We start from the raw sequence: 13,133 nt of genomic DNA, 5'->3' as shown, positions 1-13,133 counted from the left end.
TTTGATTACCTGCAATCGCCGGTTTGAAAATCCAGCAGGGCTTCGCCTCTCTCCCTCCCTCCCTCTCTTTTCTTTTTTTTTGGAATTTTAGTGATGCAAATGATGGGTGGAGGGGGGCAGCCAACCCTTAAATAGTGGAGGGGCAGCCGGCCGCCCCGCTGCAAGGCGACCGGTCCTCCAGGGGCCTCAGCACAAATTCTCCACGAAATTTTTTGTAGAAAAGCCTCTGCCGTCCCGCAGCGGGGCGACCAGGTCCCGGCCGCCCGGCAGCGGGACGGCGGGGTATGTTTCTGTAAATTTCGAAAATGAAAATATATTTTTGTAAAAAACGAAAATAAAAAATAAAAAAAATCGCGCTGGCTGGGCTGGTACACGCCGATGTGGGCTGGGCCAAGATAGTTGGGCTCATTTCTCGTGCTGATGGGGTTTTAATCACCGCGGGCTCGAAAGGCCACCGGCCCACCACAACTCGACGTGAGATTTTGTGCGAATTCTAATGGCGATGGGCGACTCACGCACAGGGTTTGAATTACCGGTCGCTAACCGCCGGTTACCGCTAAAATTTACCGATACCGCTAGGCGGCAACACCGCCGGTTACCGCTAAAATTTACCGATACCGCTACTAGGCGGCAACACGTACTGGCGGTAAATTTTAAAAAATTCACCGAAATTTAGAATTTTCAAAAAAAATTGAAATAAATTAAGAAAAAATATGGTAAGAAAGTAGGGATGACATACATCATTCTGATATAGAACATGTTCAAATATTTGAACGTTTGGGCACGGAAAAAAATAAAAAAAAATGCAGAACCCGTTAAGGCCCGTTAAAAAAAATGCGGAACATGTTAAAAAAAATACGGAACCCGTTAAAAAATGCGGAACATGTTCAAATGTTCAAAAAAAATATTTGATCTGATCCTCATGCAACATTACCCTATTTGCCACCTCCATATGTTGGCTATAGATTACCCAACATGCAAGATGCTTCCAATGTGCAGGTAAATGGCGGTTTAGCAACTAGTTTGTATTAATTTGATTGTTTCATCGAAATTTCATCACCTTCATTATGCAGGATGAAGGATATGCGGCATATGGTGCATATGGCGCATATGGGGCCTATGGAGGCTATGGCTATGGCTCATATCAATAGGATGATTCTGAAGAATAAACTCCATGTGGTATGTATCGTGTGAACTACTATGTATTATGAACTTTAGCGACGATGGTTTGTAAGGACTATGGTTGTGATGATTTGTATGGACTATTATTGTAATGATCTATATGGATTGTGGATGTGAATTTCTATTTATATGTATATGAACTTTTATTCTATGTATGTGTTAATGTTATAAAATTGTTTGATATATACCATGTGCAATGATATTTATAAAATTACGGGGAAATACTATCAAAATTTTTTATTTTCCGACGTCATACGGTGTTTACCGGTAAAAATCAGAGGTTACCGACCAGGAAACAGCGGTTTCCGGTCGGTAAGCACCCGTTACCGTTTTTTGAATTTAAATTTAAATTTCATCCGGTATTTATGCTTACCGAGCTTACCGGTCGATTTACCGATAAAAAAAAATCGTGAACCGCCTTACCGTCGGTAACTCGAACCCTGCTCACGCGTCCACGTCGGCAGCACGGCGTCCCCCGCCGCGGGGCCCCTCGGCCGATTTATACTTATCTGTCCACCCATCCATCTGACTGCTCCACTCGACTCCCTCCCAACTCCCAACCACCTTCCCTTCCACACCGATTCCCCTCGCCTCCTCCCAACCCGCTCACTCCCGTCCCCATCTGCCGCGATGGCCTCAAGCCTCGCCGTCGCCGTCTCCGTCTCCGTCGCCGCGCCCGCCTCGTCGCCTTCCCCGGTCGCCGCCGCCGCCCCGCCCCGCGTCGCCCTCCGCCGCGGCCTCCCGCCGATGTGCCGCGCGCTCCGCGCCCGCCCGCGCTCCCGCGGCCCGGCCGTCGTGTGCCAGGCCCAGGGCGGCCAGGACACCGCCATCCAAGGTAAATTGATGCTCGCGTAGGTTACTTTCCTGTCCCCAGGCTTTGGTTCCATGTACCGATCTGAGATGAAATGGCGCTGGGCCGCTGATCTGGATTCTGGAAGTGGAACTGCCCTGTGATGCGAGTAAATTGCTAAGGCTGTTGGTTAGTGATCTGTCGTGTGGTTGGGAGTTTTTTTAAACGTAATTATATTTTCGCGATTTTCGTTGCTTGGATGTTGCCATGTTGGGACTGATTTATAGACAAACAGGAAGTAGGAACAGCAGGTAGCAGGGTAACAATGAGATGGTGAAGCAAGCATCCGTGAATGAGCGACGGCTTGTTCGAGTATCTGTATTCCTGCATGCATGTATGTTATGTTTATATAACCAAGCGGCATCACCTACTGTTTTGTGCAGCTTAGACATATCACATATGCCTTTGTGCATCAATGCATGTATCTGGCATTGAACATAGGTACATAACAGGAGATGTATTTAAGGGCATCATGTGTAACCAATTCTGCAATGCATGTATGTGGGTATGCACTCTAGGTTTCCTTTGCATGTACGCTAAGGCGCGAAAGCAAGTTTGAAGTTAAAACCTGAAAACAGTTAATCATGTGTAGCATTGCTTTGTCGTGTTCTGCGAAGAAAGCTATAAATTGAACATTATAATGCATTCTGGTTATGTGCTCATTGAACATAGGTACATAACAGGAGATGTACATAAGGGCATCATGTGTAACCAATTCTGCAATGCATGTATGTGGGTATGCACTCTAGGTTTCCTTTGCATGTACGCAAAGGCGCGCAAGCTAGTTTGAAGTTAAAACCTGAAAACACTTAACCATGTGTAGCATTGCTTTGTCGTGTTCTGCGAAGAAAGCTATAAATTGAACATCATAATTTATGGCTGCTGACTTACACCGACTTTTGGCGCCACGTGCCTAAAATACGAGAACATGCCATATTCAAAGTTGACCAAATGCAGGCAACGTGGCGTACAATTAGATAAGAGTGCTCTATTTATTCTTTCACGTAAGTATGTTTGTTGAGACATGGTATTATTTTTATTCTAAATCTTTTTTTATGTAGCCATTAACTTCGATGGTAATTGTTTTTTCTCTCGAACACCCAGGAGAGCTGCGTATCATTGCGTTAATAGAAGAAGAAAAGAGCCATACATAGACCCGAACACACCCCACACACCCTAAAAATGTAATTGTTGCACACTTGTACTGGACCATACTTGAATTTTGTGAGATGTAGCAATAAAAATATTTCCATAAGAAAATAGCCATACATAGGCCCGAACACACCCCACACCCTAAAAATGTAATTGTTGCACACTGCTACTGGACCATACTTGAATTTTGTGAGATGTAGCAATAAAAATATTTCCATATTTCAAATTTAGGATCTTGGGTATGTTAGAGTTAGAGGTTTGTCATATTGGTACTCTTACTAGAATGCGGAAAATTGATTCTTGGTCCATTGTAACTGCACAATTTGTATGATGTGATTGTTAGGCCAACTGTTGATTCATTGCCATTATATGGTAATATATATATGTATTCATGTTTTTCTCTATGAAAATTAGCTCTCATAGAGCTGCCAGCCATTTCATTAAGGTAAAACTGCTAGGTTAAGTGTGATTGCTTTCTTTAATGTTGTTATTGTTTCTTGTGTCTAAATTCAATCATCGGTAAGCACACAGCTATATGATAGAATTTGTTTTACCGTAATAAGTTAGGATACCTACTTCCACTAGTCTTTGACACTGGCTAATAACAAATATTGGTGCACGAAGCTTTGAGCTACCTTAATGTTTTCCTGAGGCTAGCAGTAGTTGTGAAGAACACAGTTGAGATGCATCATTTGTTCAGTTGATGCATTGCAGAGTCAAATCAACATTGTGGTATTAATCTCGTAACTCCTTGTTGAAAATATGGTGCATACTGTATTGAATTTATAACGTATTTGCATGGTGGAATGCATATCATGGCCATACATTGTTTCGGAAGGGGGGAAAAACAATTAGTCTATATTGCCTGATACGGGACACAGAGAGTTTGCTTTAGCAAGACCGATTCTCATAAGCTTCGGAAAAATGCTTGTGAATTGCATCTTGAGCTAGAAAGCTATGAGTGCTGAATCAGTGCCAGCACAATAATTATCACATTCCTTCTCTATTACAGATGATCTTATTGAGCATTAAAGATGGTTCCTTATCTGTTTCGTAGAACCACTGCTTAAAGTTTCCTTACGCATTCAAATGCACCTTTAGTTGCCTGCAACACATTTTTCCTGTATGAAATCATGTTGGAGGTATCTGTATTCAGGTACCTGTTTAAAATTTTCTTTGTAATGATACAGTTGATGTTCATGTCTGGAAATCTGTATTCAGGTACTTGTATCTGAACTTTTGAATTCATATTCTGGTCTTAAATCTAGTGTTTGCAGTCATTAGGTTTGTTCATGTAATTCTATGCTAGACTTGTGCAAATCTATAGAGTTCTGGTAAAAATCCTAATGCTAAGCATGCAAAGTAGAATCCTCAAATTTAAAGAAGTAAAAGAATCTCCACCTATTAGCACAGTGCGGGAAGCCTACGGCACTGGGTACGCCCTTTTAAAAGAATCTCCACCTGCATAAACTTTTACCATTCATTCATTTAGTTCAAGGCACAGAGGTAAATTTCTCTTGACTGCTTGTAGAATAGTTGTGTGTCAACTTTGATGTGGAATTTGTTGGCCCTATTAGCAGCATCGAGTAGTTTCTATTTTGTCCTATGTCATGGTGTTTGATGTTCATCTTATATACTCCAAACCTCCTTCCTTTTCAGTTCCTGATGTGAGCAAATCTACATGGCAATCGCTTGTGGTGGAGAGCGAGCTGCCAGTCCTCGTAGAGTTCTGGGCCTCATGGTGCGGACCGTGCAAAATGATAGACCCCATCGTCGGCAAGCTCTCAAAGGAGTACGAAGGGAAGCTGAAATGCTACAAGCTGAACACCGACGAGAACCCTGACATCGCGACCCAGTTTGGCATCCGGAGCATCCCCACAATGATGATATTCAAGAACGGCGAGAAGAAGGATGCTGTAATTGGGGCCGTGCCCGAGAGCACCCTGATCACGTGCATCGAGAAGTATGTTGACGGGAGGTGAAATCGAACTCAATCTGAGCCGCTTAGCCTTGGACTACAATATGTAGATGGATGGGTATGTATGGGTATACCGTTGTCACTGAACTGCTGCTGAAGTAGCTATAAGTAGATAATAATGTGAGATAACATGGAATAAATGCGATTCAAGGATGAGAAGCCCTCTGGATGGAAGGAAGCGCAAAGGCTCCATGTTTCATTCATGGCAACGTATGCTATGGAAACCACCCTGCTGTGAAAACTCGTGCAAATCACGATAAAAAAGTCATCTAAATTCACCAAAAAATCACACATATAGATGATATGATGATACACAACTTTATAAAATATCCTGTCCAAATTCGACTTCGTTTGTAAGATATAAAAATAACAAATTTTATGCCAGAAAACTGAAAGATGATTTGTTAGAAATTTGTTAAATGAGAGGTGCAAATAAGTGCCCCTTAGGGTATCATTTATTGCCCCTCTTTACTTCAAAAAATTATACTAATTTATCAAATTGAACTCCCACTCTGAAAAATTAGTATAAATTTTTGAACATCTTTAGTTCAAAAAATTGTACTAATTTTTCAAATTGAGCTCCCGCTCTGAAAAATTAGTATAAATTTTTGAACTAAAGAAGGGCCGTGAATATTCTTAGAAGCACCCCTATGCTAAATCGTACAGTAGCCACCTGATCCTAATGGTATTGTTTCTGACCGAGTTGGTGGATCAGGATTCAGGAGAGCTGGGCCTGGATGCTATTGCCGCCGGTGATGCTTGCGTGGGGTTTGCAGGGATTCATGGCCTGTTTGTGTTCGGCCGAGTGGTAGATTGGCACTGGAACTTTATTCAATGAGCAATGTTTTATTTTTGTTAACCATCGTATAATAATCCCCGCCTTGGAAGTTGTTGATATTATGAAGGAGGGATTCACAGCCAACTCAGCAGCACCAATATATGATGAATGCTATATTATTTGGAGTGGCTTTCAGAAGGTTTCGATGGAACATCTGAACAGAGAAGCTAATCAAGTAGCGCATGAATTAGCTAGGCGAGCTATGATCACAAAGGAGAATTGTATTTGGGACGATAATCCCCCTAATTTTATTCTTCATACTTTAGCTAATGATGTAACCATCCTCAATCAATAAAGCTCGCTTCTAGCGATTCTAAAAAAAAAGCTGAAGTGCGGCCGAACAAGTTCTTCAAACTTGTGCAATTGAGAGCCCTGGGACTCGGAGGACAGCTCAAACTTCACTGGAGACTGATACTGCAATGGTGTTGGTCAAATCGCAGCTTGTAGTGGAGTCCAAGTACAAACATACGAGTAGTCCTTCCTCCTGCTGCACATGGGAAGAAGCTCGCTGCATGCGAACAGAGACTGCAGTTCAGTACACACAAGTTGATGCCGGCTACGCGCTCACGTCATCAGTTCGGCACGAAGCGACCGAAACGCAGCCGCAGACAACCCTTGGTGCCCTGCCACCCAACTCGATGCTCGCCCGCCCCCCAGGCTAGACGTGGAGGTCTACTCCGTCTAGGCACTAGGCACTACGTCGGCAGAGCTACCGGTGTTTATCGCGCAGCCCCCCCCCCCCCCCCCCCCCCCCCCCCCCCCCCCCCCCCCCCCCCCCCCCCCCCCCTATCGTGGCCGTGGCCTTTCTGCCGGAGTTGGTGCGATCGGATAAAGCACACTGGCTGCCAAGAGGCTTCACTTGATAAGGGTAAGCGACCGAGAGGGAGAGGTTTCAGACTGTCACTTTCACTCCCGGCTCCGGCTGGAGCATGGTGAGCCGCCCCAGAGGTCTCAACTCTCAAGTTGATCTCGGAAGCAGGTTTTCATTTCTTTTTTTTTTCTTTTTTAGGTTGGCTTCTGCAGCAGGGAACTCGTGATCGGTGTGAACTTGTGATTTTTTTTCACGACCGTGTCTGGGCACGTTTTATATTAAGAAGAGAAAAAAAAATTTATACAAGAGTCGGTTTTAGAACCAAAATCAACTCTAAACAATCAGTCAAACACGACTACACAGCCCCCGTTGTGCGACCCGGAAGCCTACCTAGTTTACACACGGCCAACTCAAGACTCCTATATCCTGCTTGAAACCAAGCAACAATCTCATCATACACCCATGTGAGTACATCATCGACCGTACGCACTCGCTGATCAAAAGTCCTATGGTTTCTCTCCTTCCATAGCAACCAAGAAGTGAGGATGACTAAGATGTCCAAACAGCGGCGGTTGTTCTTTGAAATTTGTTTCCTCCCAGCGGACCACTAGGGAATAAAGAAAGTGGATTGAGTGTCCAGCGCCAATGTCTCCCAAGTGTGCGCAGCATGCGAAACCAAACTTCTCTAGTAAACGGACAGGCAGTTAGCAGGTGATCAACTGTCTCCGACGCTTGAGAGCACATCACACAAGTGAACTTGTGATCTTCAGCAGAGGTGATGATCTAGACGACGAGCTGCAGCTGAAAAATGCGGCGGCGCACGCCTACTTGCGAGCTGCGCGGCCGTTGCAGCAGGGAGCTCGGCCTGACGCGGCTGCGGCGAACCGTCTGGTCCTGCCGCATCTCCCGGCCGGATCCGCGCCCACTGCCGAGCCGACCCATGGACAGAGTAGTGTGCCCGAGCTGATTAATGACTTGATGTGCACATTGCCCTTGCCCAGGCTCTCACGCAAAGGCAGGCCGGACGCGGACGCACGCTCTCTCTCGGGATCGCTCGTGGATAGATTTTCCGCGGCCGGATGATCACACAAGCCGATAAACTACAGGGATTTTCTAACTGTTTCTTCCCGGATAAGAGCAAGTTTCTCCGTTAAAAAAGTAGTAGTTTAAAGAAAAATCTGCAGCCAATGACCCAACCAATTGGTGCTGCCGCTCATTCCATCTCCATCTTTTTTATCCCCTGCGCACCCTTCGCGGCTGACGTCGGCGCGCATCCGCCGCCGCCCGCCTCATCTCCTCGTTGGAATCGGCAGTCCCTTGCAACCACAAAAGCGGTTAGCGCCGGTGCCGGTGCCAGCATCTTTCCTCTGCATCTGCACCACGCCACCACCATTCTGTTCCTCAACCTGCAGACGGATAGAGTCATAGAGAGCCCGGGCGTCGCCTGCACTCGAGCCACCCTGCTGGCACAGGTCAGCCGATGATTCCTGCGCCGTCTATTCTCGTGCTCTTATTGGTTCCGTGGTTCATGTTGATGCGATGATCCGAGTGTTTTTTTCTCTCTTTCGTGCTAGGAAATAGGAAAAAGTTCTGTGCTATTGTTGCGTTTATTCTCATGGTAATTTGGAATTTTGGATCAGCAGCTTTCGGTTGCTCCGGTCCTGTTGCTTCGCATTCTTTTGTGGGGTCGTTTCCATGGGGATCGATGTAGCATCTCTGCTCTTGAATTACTCCCGTTTTAACATGATTTCCTCTCTCAAGAGTCAACAAACACTCCCACGCCGTTTAGCCAGCATGAAGTTTCGGAATGAATCGCCACGGATCTGGGCCATCTGGCTACTGGGTCTGTTCTTGACTTGCTGTGGTTATACATGGTCCTCTTTTTTACTTTCTTGGTGCAGTTGTTAACGGGATGCGTGCACAAATTTTTTTTTGTGGACGTCAAATGTTGCTGTTTTGTTTATCATTTTATGTTTGGCAAGGAAACCAAACGTTTGTGAATCATCCTAGTTTCCTGATGCGATCCTGGTTCTCTGTTTGTGAATCTGCATCCCATTTGAAACAGCCAAACAGGTGTGTTTTACGTTTTGTCAATTGTTCTGCCGACTGCCATTAATTTGTATACGAAATATAATTGACCGCACAATATTGGAGTAGAAGAGAACTTCAGGATGTTGCTTCAGTCTTACACAACAATAATCGGATCGGGCAAATGTTGAGTGCACCTAATGAAAAGCTGAGAGGCTAACGGCGCCTTGTTTGCGGGCAAGGTGTATTAGTGCTATGCTTAACTTTTTTGTTTTGAAAGTAGTGCTATGGTTAACTAGATCCAAATCATTGATACGTGTGCAGATCATGATTTCTATACATGGGTTTTGGAGTGCACTAAACCGTCTGACCTTAGTATTGACTGATAGTGTAAACCATCAAACTTAGACTGAATCCGTGTGTGTTTGGCTTGTTGAACGCTATAGAAACGCTGCTCGCTTCGAGCTACTGATTGGATCAGAATAGAAACAGAGTGCGCGCGATTGTGATAACAGAGAACCAAATCTGCATGTAAACACTTGATTTTATCTGTATATATGATGCTGCCTCCATGGGTGTGGAGCCTGCATAATTTAAGAAAAGTTCCTCCAAGTTGTTGGCCAAATTGAGCAATTTTTCCCGATCCTATCGCACTTGTCTGTGTGTTTGTGTCAAGCCCATTATGGTCTGACTCTGAGTATGGAGCCTGCCCGATTGAAGAAAAAAGAGAATCCTCGAGATAGTTGTTGAGAAAAGTATTCCTTGTTTCCAGATCTTATCTCAAGGTGAAACCAACCATTATCTGATCAGTAGATATGATTAAAAACAAGTCATTTCGGTGCTCATCCCCGTTGAACATCTGGTGTTATATAGTCGAGTTAATTCATAATTATTTCGGCATCTATCAGTAACCGAGTACCCTGCCTTGTTGTAGCTTGTATTTTGTCAATTGCTCCTATAGGCTATAGCAATAATTGATTGACTAGGATCAGACTGAGAGCACAGATGCACGGCTATATTCTCCTCCTTCCTCCTACCGGTTGTTGTGTGGTCAACTAAGCTCCACTGGTCTTTTCTTCCTCCTTCACGGAAAACAGGAGTTAATCCTGTCATTGTCAGGCCGGAACTATTTCCTTAATGGCAAAATAGCCAATTTAATCCTTCAACTTTTACCTTAGGCTCAAATTCGTCCCTCAACTATGAAATTGACCGGTTTCATCCTCAAACTTTCTATTTGAGCTCAATTTCATCCTTGGTCCTATGTGGCATGCCATGCCACATGGCATGCCTAGTCAACAATTGGTGAGTAAAAGTGAAACAATAGATATAAATAGACTCCTTTACCTCTAATTTTTCTAACATTCGACGTCTCACAAAAAAAATGGTTCAACAAATAATGAGAATGTATGAATAAACAAAGTGTAAACCTTTTATTCGTAGACACAAGATCATCAATAACTTATGTTTAGCTACATTAGTGAATTATGAGTTAGTATACCACTTGAGTTGATCCCGCTGTTGGACTTGAAAATACATCCAAAACCTTACATGCACTCTGGTATGACTTAGTATGCCACATAGGCATGCCACATCACCCTAGAGATTAAATTGAGCCTAAATCATAAGTTTGAGGACTAAATTGAACCATTTGATAGTTCAAGGACGCATTTGAGCCTTGGAGGAAAGTTGAGGGATGAAATTGGCTATTTTGCCTTCCTTAATCTTAAAAAAATTCCTGTCATTGTCCAAGTGATCTGCATAGTTGTAAGAAATCAAGTCCGGGAGGCATGCAGCCTGATCCGATTGAGCAGCAGAAACTTTGAATGCGTGGCACCTTCATCTCAAGGCAAGGCAATCATGGACGCTGGGTGACAGCTACCACAGTCTTGACCTGTGTGTGTGGAGTCTGATCGTTCCCACCAAGGACATGTCTGTATCAGGCCAACCGTGGCGGTGGTGCCGGATAGGGAAGGGTAAACATCAGACGACAACAAGGCGCGGTGGAAAAAAAAGATCTTTTGCGGACACAGCAAGGGTGATTGCGGTTAAAGCACGTCTTCTTTGTCAGGTTACCATCGGGCATCGGCCATTTTCTGGGCTCGAGCAGTAGCTGTCGTCTGCGTTGCTGTTTGCTCGTCTCGAGCGGTGTACTTGGCTTCGTTTGGTTCGCGTGCCAGGATTGTAGCATTCTAGTGCGTCTCTTCTAGTCTCCGCATGAAAGATCAGATAAAATTTATTTGTATTTTTTTTTAAATGAGTATAATTTTTCGCGACGAATCTAATGATATTAATTAATCGATGATTCGTTACATTGATGCTACAGTAATCATTTTTTAATCGCGTGTCAAAGACCTCATTAGATTCTTTAGGGTCACTAGCACAGGAGTTCTGAAGTTGGTTTTATTTGACATCGTAATTAACGGTCAAAATGTCACTATTTAAACACAGCACAAACCAAACATGACAGTTTCGGATAGGATGTGCTGGCTGCTGAGCAATATCTGACTGATCCTTCGCTCAAAAAAAAAAAAAACATCCGACTCATCCTCCTGAAAGTTTCTGGTCCCTCCCGTCGCTACTCTCTTCTTGTATTCATCAATGGTCCTTCCTTTCGGTGACCCAGCACGGCGAGGCCGCAGATGTGAAGTTACGTGGCTCGCTTTATCCTTCTCCTTTGTTTTGCTGCTGCCTCACCAGTCGCCTCGCACAGTCCGGCCGTACGTCTTGATTGGTGAGATGCGGCATTCAAGTCGGTGCCCTGTGATGTGCGCCTTTCCTTTCCTCTGATTCGTCACCACCCACCCCTCGCCGGCGAGGGCATGACCGTCTGTCCGTCTGGTTTGTTTTGCAGTGCTACAAAAGAGGAAGGCAGCAAAGCCGGAGTGCCAGAGACCCACCAGCCTTGTGCTTGCTGAAAGCGCATGTAGGACATGGATCAGGCGGGCACTGCCGGCGCCGGTGAGCAGCCTGCGGCGGCTGCCGGCGATGAACCCGCGAAGAGGATCGTTGGCGGCGGGGACGCGCCGGCCGCCGGGGTGGCGACGACTGGAGGCGGCTGCTTCGACTGCAACATCTGCCTCGAGTGCGCCGCGGAGCCGGTGGTCACGCTCTGCGGCCACCTCTACTGCTGGCCCTGCATCTACGAGTGGCTGCGCCCCGACGCCGACGCGGGCACGGCGAGGCGGCGGTGCCCCGTGTGCAAGGCCGCGGCGTCCCCCGACGCGCTCGTGCCGCTCTACGGCCGCGGCGGGAGCTCCCGCGCCAAGAAGCCGCCGCGCGGCCTGGCCGGCAGCATCCCGCGCCGGCCGGCTCTGCGCCGGAGAGTTCAAGACAGCGACAACGGCGGCGGCAACCACCACCGGAACGTGGACACCGACGCACCGGCCCGGGCACCACTGCAGGCGCGGCACCACGCCGACGCCGCGCAGTACGATGCCCTCCTCCCACCGCCGTTTGGGGACCGCGGGATGATGCACTCGACGGCCGGAGGGGTGCTCGGGGGCATGGCGGTGGCCGTGCTGCCGTGGGTGCTCCGAGGGCAGGCGCAGCCGCCGGGCACGTACCACTGGAACCCGTACCACCTGATGAACCCCAGGCAGAGACGGCGGCACATGGAGGTCGAAAGATCTCTGCATCAGATATGGTTCTTCCTCTTCGTGTTCGTGCTGCTCTGCTTGCTCCTGTTCTGACTTCTGAAGCACAACCTGCCGTGCGCCATGTGCAGAAACGGGAGAACCGAATGGCTGACGTGCTCTGTAGTCTGTACATAGATGTGAACGTGATAGAGCTGTGGCTATTGCAGGATAGCGTTCAAGATGAAAATTGAAAACCACCAATGACCGCAGCTTTTGATCCTAGAAAGAATAGAGGGAATCAGTTTGGAAACTGCAACGGACCGACCGTTAGAAGTAGAGATCAGAAAATATTGTCCATATGTTCATGCGCACTCGAAGCTATTGCCTATTGGTAATGTTTCAATATGTAACTGATAAACTACTATTTTTGCCAGACGACCACCTGTGTTCGCTCTCATCTCTGGGGTCGTAGCAATTAACTCGAAACGTCTGCAACGTGCGCACAACAAGAATCACTTCGTTCTGGATATTTCCCTCTCACATCTCTCCAGCTCCAGCCACCGGCCAGTGGTAACAGTGTTTTTTTCTCACACCACACCAGCTCCGGCATCCAGCTCCAGTCTACAGAACGCAGTGAATGCCTGCAATGGCCGCTTACATGACTCTTTTGCCAAAAGATGATGAAAAATTCCTGAAACATTTTTCTAACAAAGGATATC

The 13,133-nt window shown here is 46.2% G+C and overlaps 2 protein-coding genes across 5 annotated transcripts; both read left to right on the top strand.

The window, feature by feature from the left end:
* Nucleotides 1–1,716: 1,716 nt before the first annotated feature.
* Nucleotides 1,717–5,331, top strand: LOC120656595 (thioredoxin M1, chloroplastic-like). Its single transcript, XM_039934746.1, has 2 exons — nt 1,717–2,017; nt 4,844–5,331. Exons 1-2 carry the CDS (start codon nt 1,813–1,815, stop codon nt 5,164–5,166), a joined length of 528 nt encoding a protein of 175 aa, XP_039790680.1. The 5' UTR covers nt 1,717–1,812; the 3' UTR covers nt 5,167–5,331.
* A 2,649-nt stretch (nt 5,332–7,980) lies between these two features.
* On the top strand, nt 7,981–12,871 carry LOC120656594 (E3 ubiquitin-protein ligase RMA1H1-like). Of its 4 annotated transcripts, none has more exons than XM_039934744.1 (3): nt 7,981–8,283; nt 11,463–11,604; nt 11,691–12,871. In XM_039934744.1, exon 3 carries the CDS (start codon nt 11,770–11,772, stop codon nt 12,526–12,528), a length of 759 nt encoding a protein of 252 aa, XP_039790678.1. In that variant the 5' UTR covers nt 7,981–8,283; nt 11,463–11,604; nt 11,691–11,769; the 3' UTR covers nt 12,529–12,871. The 4 variants fall into 4 exon arrangements, with proteins under 4 accessions (XP_039790678.1, XP_039790679.1, XP_039790675.1 ...); XM_039934745.1 differs by having other exon boundaries at nt 7,982–8,283; nt 11,463–11,570; XM_039934741.1 differs by having other exon boundaries at nt 7,982–11,570.
* Nucleotides 12,872–13,133: the final 262 nt, after the last annotated feature.

Source organism: Panicum virgatum, chromosome 1N (assembly GCF_016808335.1).
Source record: "Panicum virgatum strain AP13 chromosome 1N, P.virgatum_v5, whole genome shotgun sequence".
In the NCBI taxonomy this organism is placed as follows: domain Eukaryota; kingdom Viridiplantae; phylum Streptophyta; class Magnoliopsida; order Poales; family Poaceae; genus Panicum; species Panicum virgatum.
Note: the sequence above shows the minus strand (reverse complement) of the source record. Positions and strands in the feature narration are given on the sequence as shown.